General features: G+C 52.9%; 6 protein-coding genes across 6 annotated transcripts; 1 reads left to right on the plus strand and 5 right to left on the minus strand.

Moving 5' to 3' along the window:
* Positions 1–362: 362 nt before the first annotated feature.
* On the plus strand, positions 363–3,434 carry A1O1_05357 (uncharacterized protein; the record flags this gene model as incomplete). The annotated part of the gene is made up of 3 exons (XM_007726243.1): positions 363–2,361; positions 2,449–2,976; positions 3,295–3,434. 3 exons carry the CDS (start codon positions 363–365, stop codon positions 3,432–3,434), a joined length of 2,667 nt encoding a protein of 888 aa, XP_007724433.1.
* An 853-nt stretch (positions 3,435–4,287) lies between these two features.
* On the minus strand, positions 4,288–6,566 carry A1O1_05358 (uncharacterized protein; the record flags this gene model as incomplete). Its single annotated transcript, XM_007726244.1, has 3 exons — positions 4,288–5,010; positions 5,127–6,317; positions 6,390–6,566. 3 exons carry the CDS (start codon positions 6,564–6,566, stop codon positions 4,288–4,290), a joined length of 2,091 nt encoding a protein of 696 aa, XP_007724434.1.
* Positions 6,567–7,750: 1,184 nt separating this feature from the next.
* A1O1_05359 (uncharacterized protein) lies at positions 7,751–8,566 on the minus strand (the record flags this gene model as incomplete). The annotated part of the gene is made up of 2 exons (XM_007726245.1): positions 7,751–8,041; positions 8,117–8,566. 2 exons carry the CDS (start codon positions 8,564–8,566, stop codon positions 7,751–7,753), a joined length of 741 nt encoding a protein of 246 aa, XP_007724435.1.
* Positions 8,567–10,373: 1,807 nt separating this feature from the next.
* On the minus strand, positions 10,374–10,766 carry A1O1_05360 (uncharacterized protein; the record flags this gene model as incomplete). Its single annotated transcript, XM_007726246.1, has 1 exon — positions 10,374–10,766. The coding sequence occupies one exon, from the start codon at positions 10,764–10,766 to the stop codon at positions 10,374–10,376; it is 393 nt and encodes a 130-aa protein (XP_007724436.1).
* A 2,312-nt stretch (positions 10,767–13,078) lies between these two features.
* Positions 13,079–13,854, minus strand: A1O1_05361 (uncharacterized protein; the record flags this gene model as incomplete). The annotated part of the gene is made up of 2 exons (XM_007726247.1): positions 13,079–13,479; positions 13,527–13,854. The coding sequence occupies 2 exons, from the start codon at positions 13,852–13,854 to the stop codon at positions 13,079–13,081; spliced, it is 729 nt and encodes a 242-aa protein (XP_007724437.1).
* A 902-nt stretch (positions 13,855–14,756) lies between these two features.
* A1O1_05362 (uncharacterized protein) lies at positions 14,757–18,200 on the minus strand (the record flags this gene model as incomplete). Its single annotated transcript, XM_007726248.1, has 2 exons — positions 14,757–15,771; positions 15,823–18,200. The coding sequence occupies 2 exons, from the start codon at positions 18,198–18,200 to the stop codon at positions 14,757–14,759; spliced, it is 3,393 nt and encodes a 1,130-aa protein (XP_007724438.1).
* Positions 18,201–18,559: the final 359 nt, after the last annotated feature.

An 18,559-nucleotide genomic window follows, 5' to 3' on the forward strand; every position in this document is an offset into this window, starting at 1 on the left:
GGCTGGAAGCGAATGACGTTGCTCTAGTTGAAAGCTGTCCACCAGATAGAAAGGTTTCTATCCGATAGACCTCGATGGGATGTGTCTTAGGATCAAATAGAAGGACCAGTATGTATCAAATTGTATAATTGATTGATGTCCATCTGTTGCCCATACAGCTATCTAAGGTATAAAGGTCATTAATACCAACCACTTTAACTCATCCCGTGACTGCGCGCGTCCTGCGCGACACGTTCTGAGCCCAAGAGACCTCACCTTTACTCGGGAATTTTCCCCGCGTCCGATCGATAACGTCAAATACTCCAGTTTTCGTTTGTCCACGATCTCTGAAATGATGGCTCTGGGCCGTGTATGCGTATACTATGGTCCTTCAACCAAGGACCTCATCAATGCATAACCGTCTGATGGGGACCAAGATCCCGCATCCTCCCTCGACCAATTTCGACGTCACGGACGAATTTCGCTCTCCCCCTGCGAAGCGGGTGAAAACCACAACCCCGAAGGGTGGCGACAACAGTCCCAGTCGAGGGTCGCCTAGGAGAAAAGCTGTGAGAAGGGTCATCAGGAATGAAGTTCCAGACTCGGAGGATGAGGATCAAGACACAGAAGATGGAGGAGTTGAATTGTACGCTGCTCCCAACGCCACGCAACTCGAAGCGACGCTGCCCCCGGTGCAGACGGATGAAGACGCCATAGAGGCTTATGAAGCCTATAAGGCAGGGGAGCAGGCTTCAGAAACACAGAAGCAATATGACGGCAGTCAAACTATGGCTCGACTGGAGTCACGGACATGGACAAGGGGCCGCAGCTCCATCTACGTGGACGCCTTCAACCTTGCTCTGGACACGGTGCTTGACGAAGAAGGCCATCTCTTCGATGAGGCTGAGCTGGGACTGTTTCAGATATGGAGAGAGTTGGGCTACGAAGCACAATATCTCTATGTCAGGTTGTTTCTCAGGAAGACCAGCAAGTGGTTTCGAGTCAAGGATTTGCAATACTACAGCGATGTAGCAGACATCGATGCCGCAGTCAAAGAATTGCAGAAGGAGAGGTCTCTGCCCAAAACCGAGTCTGACCCCGGTCTTCATCCAGGAGAGCTGGAACCGCCTGAAGGTTTGGTCTTGGGTGACATATTTGCATTTGCCGAGTGTTCTTCTGAACATATCACGAGCCTGGACGAGGCGAGCAGCCTGCTGCTTCTTGATGAGCTGAAAAGCCTGGCGAAAGAAGTCAAAGTACAGGGAAAGAATAAACGTGAGCTGTTGCAGAACTTCCGGCGCGCCAGCGGCAAGCAGACCGGGCTTGGGTTCAGAGATCTAAGACGCGCCGAGACTGAGGAGTCCATAGCTAGTGCGATGTCTGAGGATGGCCGGTCTGTCTGTGCAGACGAGGAGGATGAAAGTAGCGGGTCACGGACACCAACAGTGGCCGCCATCAACAACCGAGATTCCCATTTCACCAAGAAGATCCTCGACCAGACCGGACGATGTATCCGACTTTCCCTGACGCCGTTGAGGCTATTCGAACGAGTACATCTTGTCTTTTATCGCAGCACAGAGTGGACGGAGAAGAGTCTGACGACGCTGATCTTGGCTAAGATCTCGCGGCGCAATTTCCCGGAATACTTGGTCAGCCGATCGAGCACGATCTTCGAGTCGAGGGCTCTGCTGCTCGAGTTTGAAGCGAGCCTCCGTACGCAGTTCCGGGTTGACAATATCCTGGAGTTCAACGGCACTCCTGGCCGCAAATCGCTCGAGGAAGTCAAGGACATCTTCGAGGCCGTCTATCCGCGGTGGAAGGCTCTGCTGCTTGAAGAACAGCGGAAAGAAGATCGCGTATATGAGAGTGGTGAGGGAGCATATCTTCGCCGGTTCAGTCCGGCTTGGGTATATACCCGCATCGTGCATAAAGCACTCCATGCTCTGGCCAGGTTCAAGGAACATGTCCGCGAACATGACATCCTGACAGAGCTTCTGGACCAGCGGCTCTTTCATGCTGCGAGACGAGGGGCGTGGTATCAGCGCAAAGCACTTCTTGAAGAACACTACATGTACGCCCTGACAACGAATGAAACCCAAAGCGTCGAGGCAACTCGGAAACATTGGAAAAGGACGGCACTGCGTACTTGCGAGCAAGGCCTTCAGGATAAAGAATGCCATGTCATCTACCATTACGACTTGCAGAAGCGGATCAAGAAGCTGGAGAAACAGCTCCACCTGCCGTTGAGGGAACAGCACGATTTCGGCCACGTCAGGCTTAGCAAGCCCGTGGAGCGAGATGTGGTGGGAATCAAGATCGAGCGCGAAGAAACTCCGGCCAGAAATTTGCCTCTGAGCAGGAAGAACAGCGCCGGGGCATCTAGTGCCAATTCGACCGTCCCTGCTTCTGGTTCTGCTTCTGAGCTCACCAACAAACCACCGACACTGGTCCACCAGTCCAGCACGTCAGGCGGGGCCCCGGGATCGAAAACAGTCTGGCTCGACACTCTGGACACCAATCTCCCCGTGAGCGTGGAAGCCATGTGTCTCTCACACTACCGCCACGTCCTAGGCTACAAGGGATACCACAGCGAAGGCGGGATCCTGCGCACACTCTTCGGCCTGCTATTCTACGACATCTTGTTTTTCAACCCCTACATCCCCAATGTATTCCAGACCGCGTACCAGACGTGCCCGCTGGATCTGCACACGGACAGTTTCTTTTCGTCTCGACTTCCCGAGATCCTCGGCCGAATCAATCAGATCTCGAATGGCGAAGCGGTGTCTATTGCTCGCGGAGTCTGGGACGAACACTACGAACGGAAGACGTGCATTGTCGGTGTCCAGTGGGACGGGTTTGCGCGGGACGATCTGCTCGAATTGCTGGAGTGCTGGGACGGGCAGGCGTTGGGGACTGTCATGTTGATCATGGCTCAGGAGTATCAGAGTCGTGGTGGCGGTGTGCCGGATCTGGTGTTGTGGAAAAGGTTGGATACTAGTGATCAAGACAAGATGGAGGGTGAGCTGGAGGGTGTGCCGCAGACGACAGACGATGTTACTCAAGCTGGCAGAGGCGACGACGGGACAAATACGCACCAGCACCAGCACCAGCACCAGCACCAGCACCAGCACCAGCACCAGCACCAGCACCAGCACCAGCATCAGCACCAGCATCAGTCGAATAAACAACAACAAGACGGCGAGAATGGCCCAAGGGTGGCGCGGGCTGGAGAGGGAGAGGGAGGGAACGAGGACTTGAACAGCACCAAAAGTGAACAGGCTGGACACGGTGTACACGGGGGAAATGTCGGAAAAGGTGAAATCCTCTTCGCAGAAGTCAAATCAGCCAACGACCGGCTCAGCGACACCCAACGTCTCTGGATCTCCGCGTTGCTCGGCGCCGGTGTCAAAGTCGAACTCTGCCATGCCGTTGCTGGAGAAGTCAGGAGAGAGTAGTTAAGTATTTGATGCGGAGATGTCGAGAGCTAGTAGTGGTAAGATCTCTCTCTATACATACGTATCCCATATAGTAGTACTATAGTACTAGTATAATCGTGGAGACCTCCCCCTTCTATATGGGCGTGTGGATCCTCCTGCCTGATCTATATAGATGCATACTAAATAGATAGACCTTCAACCATAGTACCTTCCTTCTGAATCATTATATGTTATTGAATATATAAAATCTGATATATAGATACTAGTATCTACCGTAGGTATGTCTACCTTAGTTCCATGTCCATGGTCGCTTATGCCTCACTTTTCACTTGCAAGTTCCACCCTCAGTTTCTCCTCTCCATCACTAACAGTAACAGTGCGGCAGTCTAGGTGTGCACTTTGATTTATTCTCTGATTGCTCAGCTCAGCCCAGGGTCAAGAATCTAAAATCTAAAATCTAGGTAATCAATCCAATGTGAAAGTCAGCCCGAACTCAGATCCAGCCCGGCCCAGTCCAGCCCATGCATGCATGCAATGCCGCCAATCTTGCTATGACTTTACCACTTTGATGATGACCGCAGAAATGCCCGACTTGAGAGCAAAAGGGAAGAGAAGAGAAGAAAAGACAACGGAAACCCAACACAAGCAAGGAAAATAAAAGCACAAGACCCGAGAGAATCTAAAACGTTTGGCATCATCATCCTTTTTTTTTAGTACACACTTCACCCAGCTCAGCTCAGCTCAGCCTAGCCTAGCTCAGCCAACTAGCCAAATCACCCAGCAACGAAGCTTTCTTCTCTTCTGTCTTCGTCTTTCTGTACTTCTTATCTTGGCTTGCCTTTTGTCAAAGTAGCAAGCGTCGAGAAGCGACTCACTTCTTCGACGCCGGCGATGAGAAGAACCTCGACCCCTCCAGGCTGGCAGGAACACGGACGCGGCCGAAACTGTTATCCAGATCCAACAGGATCTTCAACGCATTCCGACTGCGCAGGTACGGCAGCGGAGCCTTGGTCTCTCTAAGACCGACGCCCGGCTCCATCTTCCCAGCAGTCGAATGGACCTCAGCCTCCTCGCCGCCGAGCGGGAATAGCTTGCTCAACACCTCGTACGAGGCCAGGGTGAATCCGAACTGCGGCGACGAGCGCAAGATCCGGGCCGGCCCACCCTTGAAGAACGCGCGGAATCCTTCTTGCTGCCAGATCTTGCGGGCGCAGTCTGTCAGGCCGTTGTAGACCACGTCGCCTTTGCGCGCTTCGACTTGCAGCCGCGTCTTGATCACGTCGCACGGCGTGGTGAGGTACGCGGCCGGCATGCCTGCGATGGCACCCGCCGTCAGGAGCTGGAGGACGCCGAGTCTCTTCTGCTGCGACTCGCCGAACATGTCGCGTTTCAGGTGGTTGTAGGTGGGGAAATAGATCGCCGAGAATGGAACGTCACGCAATAGACACGCCGATGCACCTTTGTACAGGCCTAAGATGCCCAGATTGCGCACAATCCACATCGCCGATCGTTTAGGCACGGCATCAGACTTCTTGGCCAGTTCGCCTTGCACTTGGAGACGGATTTTGACGATTTCGAGAGGGTTGGTGAAGACCTGAACCCAGACGGACCCCAGTGTTAGTAGGAGAACCCACTATATGAGACATAAGGTAGAGAAGGTAGAGAGGGAGAGGACAAAGATGGAGAAAGATAGATGGGTGCGTAACGTACCACTTGACATGCACCGGCAGATCCACCGGCAAGAATCTCCGCAGGCAAAGGAATTGCATTTGTCTGTTTGTCGGTGAACCGGCCGCGTATAAGGTCGTTGACTGTTAATTTAATCGCCTTTTCTGGAGCGACTCCGACAAGTTGGGGAAGGACACCAGAGTACAGGCCTCGAAAACCTTCATTTCGAATGACCTTGCGTGCGCAGTCTATTGAGTTCTCGTAGAGACGTTCGCCGGGCAGCACACTTCGTTGATTCTGCATGCGAGTTTTGACGAGATCGATCGGATAGACCATGAAAGCACCAAACGCGCCCGCGATACTACCGAGGCCGAAATGGTGAGCAGACTCGAGGAGGCTGTGGAGGAAGTGCTGAGACTTGGACACGACGCGGTCTGCTGCATCGTTGATTGCGCCTAACTTGGCTCCTGTATTCTGCCAGCTTGCATCCAGAACTTTGGTGAAATCATCCAGAGCCAACCGTCCAGAGGGGACATCGAGACCGGCAAAGTGGAACAGAATGTCGGCCTCCATAGGGGTGTAGAGGGAAAAGCGGGTCATTCGTGAGGCTTCGTTGAGGAAGTCGGACCGGTCGATTCTACCATCGGAGGTTTTGGCGGTGGCATTTTGGAGGATGAGATCCAGCAGGTCCATTTCCCGAATGACGTTCTGGAATGCTCGGACGGTGGCATACGAGATTTTGGTTCCGGTAGAGATGTTGCACAATGTCGGGAGATTCTCCAGGACGTGATCTGACAACTTGTGTCCAGAGGTGTCTCGGATGATGCGCTCAAACTCCTCAGGCTCAATGTATCCATCCTTGTCCTTGTCAAAGAGGTGGAACGCCTGTCGTATCCGCTCCCCCTGCAGACCACGCATCATCTGTGCGAACTGGGGGTATGTCATTTCATGTCTCTTGCTCTTGCCGCCAATGTACAGCGACGCCCACTCCGAGTTGAAGTCGAAGGGAATGCTTTCTCGACCTCGGTTCTGCTCATAGATTCGCTGCAATGCATCTGACTTGATCAAACCAGTGCCGTCGACGTCGAACAGTCTGAAGGCGATTTCATACTCGGCGTCGGCTTTGGCAAGCAAGTTCTCAAAGGCGGCCCATTCGGACATTGTAATCCTGCCGTGTTTGTGTCGATCTGCGACATTGAACAGGATGCCATATTGTTCTCTCTTGATTTTGTGCTGCGACGCGACAAGCGAGAAGCGTTAGGACAATGACAACGCAATCAGATCGGTCAGGTAGGCACGACTTACATAGTCTTCTTCAGGCGGCGCGATGGCGTTGATGAAATCCTCCTCGTTCATGTAGAGCTCACCATCATCGTCCCGGCGCGAGTGTTTGAGAAAGCTCATTCGTGCCTCAGTTGACAAACTCTCTGGCTGCGTCGTGCCTACAAGCGACTCTTTGACGGACTCTGTGACGGTCGCCATGGCTCAAAGGGCTGTTCTCGGCGATGGTAGAGGAAAAAGGTAGAGGAGGAAGAGGATCGCCGAGATCGGTTGGAGTTGTGCGCAGTTGGAGTCACAGTCACAGTCGCGCAGTGTGAGAAAGGAGGTCAACAGAGGATAAGAGGTGAAGGGAGTTCGTGTTCAAAGACCGTCACGAGTAGTCGCCATGCGACAAGAGCATGAGTAAAGACTAGGAGAAAGGTTCGGAGACAAGGACAGGAGTTCGAGGAGAGGCCCGTCAGGTCGTAGTGGTGAGAGGTCAGATGTCAGAGCAATCTGGGGAACTGCCAGTGCAGTGGGAATGTTGGACTGACTTGACTGACTTCGTGGAGAAATAATTAATTATTCGAGATTCTCACATTGCGAGAACGGACTACAGTGCTAGCATACTAGTACAGTACTACTTACCGTATAGGTACTGTATTGGATTTCTCCTATGGTACGATACGCTGACTATAGTACGTACGTACCTACTATTTAAGAATGCACTGCGTACTGCGGTGTCTGAGACAGTAGCATACCTTATCAACAGCTGGCCACCGACTATTAGTGTCGTTATCAAGTTACAGAGAGTATACGGTGTTTAGCACAGCTCGAAAAATTAACGCGGCCCGCCTCGAGGACTTAGCCGCCAACTAACCCCGATTAGCAATCCGCTGCAGGCACAATCAGCTCGACTATTCCTGGAGTGGTTAAAGCTTTCGGGGATTCGGTGCCATTTCCGCGAGCCGCAGGACTTTAACCCCGTTCGTGGAAACGGGTCAGAACACAATGACAGTAAAAGAACGATATCGGGACTAGGCGCCGATATTCGACGAATCTCGGATGAAGGGAGAAGAGACAGAGCTGGATAGACAGCTAGACAGATACGGTCGCTAGCAACCCGAGAGAGATATAGACGGTTACGGCGTGCAGTGGTCAATTGCTTGTCTCTTGCCCGTGTCGTCGCCATTTCTATTCCCAGATGTTCCGCTGTATTCTGACATCCTGACACTATCTGTACATATACCGATGAGGCTCCAAACACAGGTATCGTATAGCAAGGCCTCGCCAGAAACGCCAGACAAATAACCTGCCGAAGTCATCATATCATGCATAGACAATTCCTCGATGGACAGTGGCCGCCTCACCGACTCGCTATCATGTCTTCCTAGCATTTTCCCGGGTTATGCGGTGTACTGATAACCCCCATCAACCTTATAAGCCCCTTCAGCATCCGAGAGAATATGACCGACGCCAGGAAGACACTGTTGCTGGATATTCCCAATCTCGCTGGCGCGGCGACTGTGACCAACCAGTCCCATACCAATCCCACTGTCGTCTGCATTGTCGTACTCATCGGTGGAAGAAACATGTTCGGATTCCAACAATCCCGTCTGGCTGGAACTGGCACCCGACTTACGTCGGATATGACGAGGACGGGTGATCCCCAGACGTCGAAAGCCTTGTTGGAGTATCTATGTCTCGTGTTAGAACTCCAAGGCGCCCCAAAGACATATCAATGCTGAGTGTTGAATGCTGGGACGGCTTACCATCTTTTCCACTTCATCCCACCTCTCCCCAACCTGCTCACTAAGATCGCGCCAGAACTGTTCGCGGTGGCGGTTGTAGCATGCCACCACCCGCTGGATCCTTGCTTCATCCCAATGTCCCCGAGCCTTCTGTTGCAGCCTTTCGTGTCGTTTGCGGCACGCATTGCCCGTCTTGTTGGGGAAGAATTGGGTGTGGATCTCGTCCCATGACATGTCCTGACTCTTGGCCTCCAGCAGCGCGTTGTCCTCCTCCGGTGTCCAAGGAAGACTCTGTCCCGGCCGGGGCAGCGGCTCAGGCTGGAGTGGCTGGTGCATCGACATGGAAGGAGCATGGGGTCGCACAGGCCCTCCCTGCATGTACGCCTGCATCATGGGTTGCTGAGCGTATTGTAGGTGGTGATCCGGCCAAGCGATGCTGGTGCTCGCTTGGCTATGCGGCCATGCTGCCATGTTGGTCACCATGGTGGTCGAGCCTCGTATATGGTACGGAGCCGGTCTTTTGGTGGCACGTAGTGCTGTGAGTTGCTTTGGCATTCCTTGCCCGCGGGGGAAAAGTCTGCGATCTGGAGAACCTCGGTCAACAACCAGGCTGACCGAAGGGACGTAAAGGAAAGGACTGGGATTGGGATTGGGATTGGGATTATGACTATGAGAACCCGAAGTTGGAACGAAGGGCCGGGGAACAGATGCAGCCAAAAGAAGACGGAAAACGACCGAAGTGAGTGTCTAACCCGGTCAGGGACTGGACAGAATGAAGATGTGGGAACGCCTGGATGCCTTGAGCTCGACCACCGTCTTATGAAGGTTTGTATCCAGCACACGGAAGCCACCAGAGGATCCTCAAACACGCGGGCGTCAATTTCAGATGGAAAGAGGCGCGGAATCTCATGCTTCAGATCGGGTCTCAAGAGTATCATAAGTCAGCACTCTCCGAGCTTCCTCTGCAGACGCAGTATGCGCAAAAAAGTTGGCTTCATCCATTGCGTGAGGTTTGCGTCTTTGGAGGATGCGTCGGGACCTTCATTGGAGGGATATCCGTTGCAGTGCATCTGAAACTCGAGCCTTGCGACGGTGGACGAGACTGTGGGTCAGAGATATGCGGCTCAACCGCGTATACTTCATGCCCAACCCTACATCAGCTTCGATGCGAGCCATTAAAATCAGGAACCGAGCGGCTGTTGACGGAATGAATTTCAGTAGCCGCCGGATGACATGGGCTGCCATGTAGCCGCTGGTTTGGTATGGAGTTTCGGGCATTTTTATCCTCCATACAGCCTGGAGGATATAAATGTATCTGTGGCTACTGCACACGCTCCCAGACTGACACTATGCTGATTGTCCGTGTTGAATTGAATGGTGACGGTGGCAGTGGCATCTGTTCAACCTGCTGCAACCAGGTACTCGCTCACCTTCAGTAAGCAGCAAGTAACAACGCCATTGGTATCCTCCCGCACGCCTTCTCAAAGCATTTGGTAGTACCTTAGCAACGAAAACAATAGAATCTGTTTTCGCAAACATCTTATTGATCCATGATCTTCGTTTGATTGCACTGTACAAGTCTTGCTGAGAAAACATGAAACCTAGATAGCATAGAGGCGCTTATATGACGCCGTTCGAGGCTAAATATAGAGAACCGAGCGATCTGACACACTGGTTTTCCCCGGAACGAGTGGCTCTCTCAGGCAGAAGAATCGTCGCATTTGGGGGCTTGGAGTCGGTTACTTGAGAAACGGAACACGGCTCTCAGTGGTGCTAGTGTCGAGCTGCCGGTGGGAGAGAGTTCTATTGATATACGACCCCGCTGACGCTGGGTTGACAACGAGCAAACTCCAGAGGGACCCTGAACAGATCATCTGTATCTGGGTAGACTAGAAGCTCTCTCTGTTCAACACCAATGGCTACTTCCTCACTGTCGATGTGGCGACCGATTGGAGGGCTCCTTGTCCCTCGGAGGCTATATCAAAATGCGAATACGAAATGACGTTGACAGGAACAGTGCTCGTTTCTGGGGATATACATCTGATTGCCTATTTTAACGAGTCTCAGGTAGAAGATGACCATCTCCCTGCAACACATCCACAAAGGTATGGCCAGCCTCTGAAACACCTGACGGCAGCGTCGAGTATCAGTGCTGGCGTCATCCATCTGCTATATCATGAAGGAGACAAATGTCATTAACCAGTTGGTGCCTGTTCTGTTTTTCGAGTCATTCAAGTCGTCACATCAAAGTCAAAAGTCGCTCTGCATCATCGCATGATCATCTCCGTTGCCACCTTCGCTCCTCCCGGGACATCTTGTTATGCGTGCCGTAGTAACCTTCGTCCTCAATTGGAGTCACACAGTACACGACTGGAGTCTCTGCAAAGGACAACTGTCGTGCTCCGGATGCAGGAGACTTGGAGGACTTCTTCAAGATACTTCTTGAGGAGCTGGAGTTGACATATGCATACGTTGGCTGCTGCATGGTGGAATAGCCTCGTTGGTTCAGGCGCGTGTTCCGTGCAGTCGGGCTGATGGGAGATGGGGGGATGGGTGACCTCAAGGGGCTCATGGGTGACTTCAACGCCAATGTTGAGCGTGCTGTTGAAGGGGTGCTGCTGGTGGAGATGCTCAGAGACAACTTGGGCTTTGCAACGCGGGAGGCAAGCATCTTGAGGGTGGTAGAGACGAAAGATAGCTGCTATGATATTTGACCTCAGTTGATGGATGCTTATGTGTTGTTCTTGAGCCTTGCAGCGGGCCGAAGGACTGGAAATTGTGGCTGGACTGGTAGTGTCTTGATATACAAAAGGATGATGGAAGTGGTCAAGTGGAGCCACGGGGATTGTAAGAATAGGACAGATGGGATGCAGAAGAATAGCAATTGGACCAGCCAATTGTAGAGACCTTAGAGGCTTAAAGTGTATGAAAGAAGACGGATAGGAATGGCGTCAAGACAATCAATGTTTGGCGTGAAGAAGAGAAAGAAGAAGATCAGTCGTCGAGGCGGTTGGGAGGGCGGCTATGTATATCTTTGAAACATGGAGAACTTTGCTTGCGGGAGGTTGAAGCGAGGGCTTCATTCGTTCACTCTCTCAATGCCGTTGTGGTGATTATGGAAAGCGCCACTGCGCCAACACCCAATCAGTATGCTTGTAGAGGCGCTCACCGTGTGATACTTGTGCTTCTTTATGACCAGCATCCAATCGATCGTGCAGATCTCTTCCAGCACAAGGTACTGTTTGTGCTTCATATTGCATGCCGAATGTATCCCCAGGCTCTTCTTTTCAATATCACCATGAGGAACGGGCCAAGACCTGCGAAAAGATGCTTTGTGGTAGGCTGACTTGCAAACGTTGGTCTTCTTTGGCCGTCTGTCATATATACACTATCGATTTTCTGCGTGGTTCTCCTCACCTTTCCTGTGCCACTGCATTATCACCCGGTGTGACGAGCACAGTCTAGCATGCCGGCAATGCCTTTCATCACCGCAAAGCAGGCTGTTCGGCGATATCGTTGTTGACAGCCAAAGTCTAATGATCTAGTCATGACAGAGTGAGAAATATCGAAGGATGATTGACTTCGTGACATTGTCAGGAAGGCATACCACTTGCCCCGGGCAGAACTAACTGAATTAGTGAGCTCAATGTGAGTCCACAGAACTGCCATAGAAGCGAGATAGTTCTCTAGCCCAGGACCTGCAGATATCTCAACGTGATGAGCTAACTGAGGCTAGAGGGTCGGTCGAAGATTACCATGAAGGGGATATACATCTGAGAGTCGCTCACCTGGAATGGACTATTATGGTGGGCATCGAGGAATTGATGTCACATGGCGTCAGAGTCCGATCACTTACCGTTAAGGCAAACGAACCATCTCAAGTCCGTTTCAGTTCAGAGATAGACACGATTGTCTTTGAGCACTTGTTGCTCCAGCAGGCGACTTGAAGTTTGGTGAACACCTAGCAGCGGTTGCACCATGACCTCAATTTGTCTCTGGATAAACTGTGGTCGACGCAAAAGCGCTCATAAGGGCACATGGGCACAAATGGTGGGTCTCAGTGCCAACTCCCTCCGAGATGAAAGACGGCGCCTGAAAGTAGGGAGATCTCGTCATGGAAAGCTGCCGGTCTGAAGCCTCCATGAGGCAGAAGGTGAATGGTTTGTGCTCCCGTCAATGTTGGCAGCATCCGAGGAGTACATACTCCCACAAAACACCAACCCGTCGAAGACACTGCCAGATCTGGCAATTAGTCGTTCAGAGACTTACCTTGAAACAGTTTCGTTGACATGTCGGGTGGTTGCACATGAGCCAGCGGCACCTTACACATCGACGACCTGCCCACTTGACAGGAGGCCCGTGCCAATGTGCACTTAATTGTCTGACATGCCCTAGCATGGTGTGGTAATGGACGGAAGACTGGAGCTGGGCGATGCAGCGAACGTTAGGCGGGACTACTGGTGTATAGATTCATGGCGTATACGGCGAGGCAGTGATTTTGTCATTTTGGATTGCAATGTGCGTAAGGCAAGAATGTGGGTCGATGTTGACGCCGAGGTTGCGCGACAAGCCGGACTATCGAGCTGAAGCAAGGCGATGAATGAAAGTATGTTGACTGCCGCAAAAGATCATGATGACGCAGTCGAAAACGAGAAAGGTACCCCCAAGCCGACGTTGCTGTGTACATGTCGACCATCGTTGCCGTCATTCAGTAGCAAACTCGGCCTGGTAGCCACTTGCCCCGTTCATGAACTGTGTTTCCTGCTGCACCGATATTGGAATATGACCTTTTCTTGAGTCGAAAGGACCTTCTGTCTCGGAATAACAAGTGACTTTTTTTCGTAGCCGCAGCTAGAATAGACCATAGCGCAAATACATGGAGGAAATCGAAATCAAGGCCAGGTCCCGGATGCCAGTAATTCGCAACATCGTGGAGAAGGGTGTGCTGAAGACAAGAGTCCAGTGCCGCCGCGTCCAAGCTGCTTATCTGCCCGCATAGCGATCCTCACGGCCGTACTCACGACCACCACCACTGGCAGCGTAGTCACGAGGAGCAGCATCTTCACGTGCTGGTGGAGCGTAGGCGCGGTCATCGCTGCGGTCATAGTAGCCACGTCGGTCTCCACGGTCGCCACGGCCGCTGTAGCCATCGTCACGTCTACTCTCGTATCGATCAATACCGCGACCGCCGTATCCGCCGTCTTCTTTGTCACGTCTGCCGCCGTAGCCGCGACGTTCGCCATATTCTTCGTGGCGAGAAGAGCCTCGGTCATAGTCTTCATGACGGGAGCCGCCACGGTAGTCGTCACGACGTGGTGGGTATCCCCCTCGACGGTCGTCGTAACGGTCACGGTAGCCACCACGTGGCGGGCCACGGAAATCGCCTAAAAACGTCAGTCCTAGTCCAACGAGACATCATTGAGGGACTTACCACGCTTGGGAGGACCAAAGTATTTTCCTGGGGTCGGAGTGCGAGGACGGGCACGACGAGCTTTCTCAATGCTCAAGGTACGGCCTTCAATGACTTCACCTTGTAGACCTTCCTTGGCAGCTTCAGCTTGATCCGATGTCACCATCTTGACGAAGCCAAATCCGCGAGACTCCTTGGTGTGAGGATCAAGCATGATGGAACAGCTTTCGACTTCACCGTACTTCTCGAACAGGCGAGAGACATCGGCTTCGGTGAGGCGGGGATGTATGCCAGTGACGAAAAGATTTGAGCCAGTGTTAATTGCACCTTCTTCTTCAACATCTTTCATGCGGGTGTCAGAGGGAGGTGGGGGCCTGCGGAATAGTCAGTTCAGCACTCCTGGTAGGATGAGATTGGGAAACCCACGGTCGGTCGCGTCCATTTGGCGAGCGACTGCGATTACGTTCATCACGGTCCCCGCGAGGCGATGCCGATCTATCACGACGTTCGTAGCCGCGATCATCTGTGGTATATGCAGTCAGGATCTATGCCTTGAATGTCATCAGCGCAGCGCTATACCTTCATATCGGGCAGCGGAATCTTCGAAGTCAGCCATTGTAGTAGTAGGCGCAGCTGGTCGACTAAAAGGGGCTTGCGCGTCGAATCTTTGCGCGACGCACGATCAGCGTCCGGGAAGTGTGTCAAATGGAAACGGCAAGGAGGATTGCGTTATGATACAGGTACAGGAGGAAAGAAAAGCCTGGCCGCAGCGATTAAGAGATGGGGTAGCAGGTGGTTTGTTTGTGAGGCGTTGAGGCCAGGATTAGGCGAAAATTAAGGACACGCTCCAGAAAAGACATTAGCGTCAATCAGGACCGGTGAATACAGTACTGGCAACATACTCCGCAGTATTCGCCAAGCATGATACAGCGGCGCACAAGCCCGCCATAGCACTTCGCATCGGCACGTGATCGTCAAGGCCAGGACAACACTGGGAGGAGGGTCAGTACGGACAAGACTTTTTACATCAGTTCCGCAGGCACAGGTATCTCGGCCAAAGAGGGAGACTTCCAGATCCTGCTGCTTTGAGTATATCGATGTATTCCAAGGCAGAAAATGCAGCTCATCGAGGCTCGCCCTCTAGAGACCAGGCAGCCCTCCGGTCATTGCCAACTTCTCAGCGAGCATATGACCAGGCTGCAGGAACCTTACAACTATCTAAGTACCTATACAATCCAGAAACAAGTCTTCTCATCTCCGAAGCCGAAAAGATCTTGTACCCCATTCGGAGCCCCGCGCACGCTTGCTAACCCTCTTCGAGCCCTTCCTCTTGGCCATCGAATCCACGGATGTGGGTTCAACCTCAATGCCGGAGGGCGCGCCATCGATGCCTTCTGCCATGTCGTCGCCGGCACCCAGGCCTTGGAGTTCGTCCTCATCCATCTCACTCAACTCTTCGCTCAGTTCTCGCAAGACCTCTGGCCCGGTCCAGCGTTCCTCGAAGATTGTGGTGCCATCGGGGTCAAAGGGAGCAGCATACCAGGGAATCCCGCCTTGAGACGGAGGTATTTGAGAGTGGCCTTGAAGACTCATCGGGGGTGTTGGGGGCTCAATCCGCTGAGCATGTCCCATTATGATGTCGCCATTCGTCAGTCGGTCATGCCTGAAGCCATTTGTGGACGCGGGCGGTGTATCCGCCGACAGCCCTCCGGCTTCTGCCCGAAGTCCATCCGCCTTGAAGATGTCTGCTTTCTCCGCGAGACCCTTAGTACCTTCCACTGTCCCGCGGTCAACATTCGTCTCGGTACCAGACAGAGTAGAGTCCAGCATCTCGACATCACCATCGTCCGGACTTGCCATGCCAGTCTCATGCTTGGTCTCGACAGAATCGAGCAAGGGGACTCCCGCTGGCTCAGTCAGGGAATCTCGCCGGGACAGAAGTGCCTCGTCCAGTTCTCTGATCTGCTGTGCGTATGGCCGGCCGTTCAATTCTGCCTCCTTGCGCGTGGCATCGTCAATGAGCGGTTCAATTGCCTTCACAATACGTCGAGCAAGCGTACGACGATCTCGATCTTCAGGACTCATATCCTCAGCTCTACCACTAACGAGGGCGACCAACTCGGAGAGAGTTCCTGCGTCATTGCCAAACTGTGAATTGATAACCCGGACAACATCCTGGGCGAAGCTCGCGACGGAAGTGTGCTCTTTTCTGAGGACTCGGGCGCGAAGCTCAAGCAGCTCGTTCCGGAAAAGACCACGGTCAAGCCTGGTAGTAAGTCAGCATGCGCGCACGAATCTATGAAGGAGGGAAATGTACTTGAGCGCTTTATCCACAATCGGCTCCAACAAGTGCGGAACGGGAAAGTAGACCGTGTCTACGACATCCTGCAACATGCGTGCTTCCTGCAACCGCACTACTTCGCGTTGCTTGATCAAATCGCAGAGTTGAACGATCTGCTCCATGTCCGTGGCTAACATCTCAGCGAATTCGATGCGCCGGTCCAGTCTGGCACGACCCGCTGCGCCTTGGGCCTTGTAATCACGACGAGTGACCTCAAAAGAGCTGAATGTGTCCATTTGCAATTGTAATCGCTTCAACAAAGCAGCGCCTCGCCGTGCCTCGCGCTTGAGAGTCCAATACCTGCAAATCTCCGAGACAAACTCTTTTTTCTTCTGCACCGTGAACCTGACCAGGGAATCTTCGATTGATTTAAGAATTACTTCTGGGATAACAGGGGCGCCCGACGGTAACCGCCAGATAGTTTTCTGTTTCTGTCCTTTCTTGTTCGTGAGCGTCACCTTAAGATGACCTTTATCGGTGTTAGGTGTGTCCTGTGTGTCGTTGATGGCCAGAGCGGAGGAGCGACTGTCGGCCCAGATCTGGCCTCGGAAGTGCTCTCTGAAGTATTTTGTCGCTTCCTCGTAAGCTCTGTCAGTATTGTGCTCGTGCTTCCAGTCCGCAGGGGTGTGTTTGTGGCAGTATGCACGAAGCTGCGACTTATCCATGAGGGTGTTTTGACCACCTCCCGTCTTCATCCGTAGGTATAAACCTGCTTGACGGGCGCATGTTAGGTGAAAAGCCTCATAGCAGCGGCCGTCGCTGCACTGGATGCTAGCACCCATTTCCTGCTTGCAAATATAACACACAAGCTTCCACCGCCCAGGAGGCACTTTTTCGACATCTGTGATAGGCTCCATGAGAGATGGATTGCCAATAGTAACTTCCGGAATCCAGGTGGCACAGAAGAGGTGTGCCCATTTTGAGTTATTGGTTTGTTTGAATGCGCCTCCCTCGTTGGGGCAGAAAATGCAGCTCGGCCGGGAATTCCCTACCAGCTGGCATTTTCTGCACAACCATTGACCTTCAGGGATGTACGGCACACCATAACACTCTTGATGTACTGCCAGGTCACAGCCGTCGCAAAAGACGATGGCGTTGGCGTTCTCGCAATCACCGTCGTCACATATCGCACATTTGCTGTCGGGCTCCTCCCCAGCTGGTTCGCCGTTGACGGCTGCGGCAGAGCTTGACCGCGGCCGCTGCGTTTGAGGCGCTTTAGGATTCGGCTTCGGGATTCTCTTCTCCAGTGCGTGCCATTCCTTTTCAATCTTGGTCATTGTTATTTCGAATATTGCAGGCTTGATGGTCTGAACTCCATCTTTGCTGCGTCCTCTGTTGAGCGCCTCCAGCCACTTGACGTCCTGTTCATCCATGTCATACTCGACACGACCGACACCGTTACTGCCGATGGCCGAGTTCTCTCCGTTGGTGATAAGGTCGGGGCTCAAGTCGAGATCTTCCTCGGCGGAGCCTTCTGTTTGCCTAATGTAGTTACGAGCCGGACGCACAAATATCTCACTCTCTTGATATCCCACATGTGCCATGGATTTGTCCACAAAATCCACTTGTGCGAAGTCCTTTTGCTCGTAGGATAGAAACGGGTCCAGTATGCGGTATGAAGGCTTGGGCAAGGTCAACCTTTCCCGGGGATTGGGACCAGGCATCGGAACCAGTTTGGGAGCTTCTGGTGTGAGTAGTGCGTGGATCATGGAATTTTGCGTGCGGTGAGGTCTCCCAGGCTTTCTCTTAGGAGGGGGCGTGCTTCCCAAAATAGCAGGGACTCCATCCACAGACGGACTGGCATCTTCCTGACCCTCATTGTTTGTAGGTTTCTTCACAATCCCATCAACCTCCTCTGACGGTATGACCGCAAAGTCTGCCTCGAGGTCCAGGTCCGGATGAAACTCTTCCCAGCCTCGCTCCTCTCTTGGCTTGTACCCATCCCCGTGTGCCACGGCGGCAGAAGCTGCAGCGGCGGTGCTGTACCGAGGACGCGCGGAACCACGGTTTCGACTCCTGGCCGAATATCGGGGCGCTGTTGTCATCGTTCTTCGTCGATCGCGGCTTGCACGAGGGCGCGTCCGAGGATGTACATATTCATCGCCCGCGCGGGGTGTCCTTGTGCCCGAAGGAGTGCGTTCATTATCAACATGTCGTCCTCCTCCTCCACGACCTCCTGGAATCCATTTGGACGGTTGTTGGGCTTTGCGCGAGGTTCGTATTCGCTTCGAGGGGGGTTCAACGCCTTGAAAATCGGCAAGGTCTTCGCGCTCCGAATCGTCAAACTCGCTGGCAGGTTTCTTTGTTTCTCGGCGCAGGCGTGTTCTTCCCTGCACATTCCTCAGTGGTCCCATCCTACCAGTACCCGGCCAGAAATTGACGCGACTGTCTATTGAGGGCTCGAGACTAGGTGGCGCAGTTCGGAATTAAAGCAGGTGCAGCCGCCGGACTTGCCATTCAGATGGTTCAGACCGTGCTGAGAGCGATGGAGTCTTTGACCTGCCAACAGACATGCAGATACAAGTCTTGTAGAGTTAAAAGGTAGTCTTCTGTTGATAGCCTCTGCAGGGCACATCTACGGTCGTCGTCTCCTTCAAGATGGGGTTAAGCGCGACTCGGGCGACAAGGGTGGGTCTCCTGACTTGGCACCGATCTGCCTCCGCCGCGGGCGACAATAATTCACCCCTATCTGGAAAACGGGTGACGCCGTCCT

Source organism: Capronia coronata (genome assembly GCF_000585585.1).
Source record: "Capronia coronata CBS 617.96 chromosome Unknown acBCG-supercont1.4, whole genome shotgun sequence".
NCBI lineage: Eukaryota > Fungi > Ascomycota > Eurotiomycetes > Chaetothyriales > Herpotrichiellaceae > Capronia > Capronia coronata.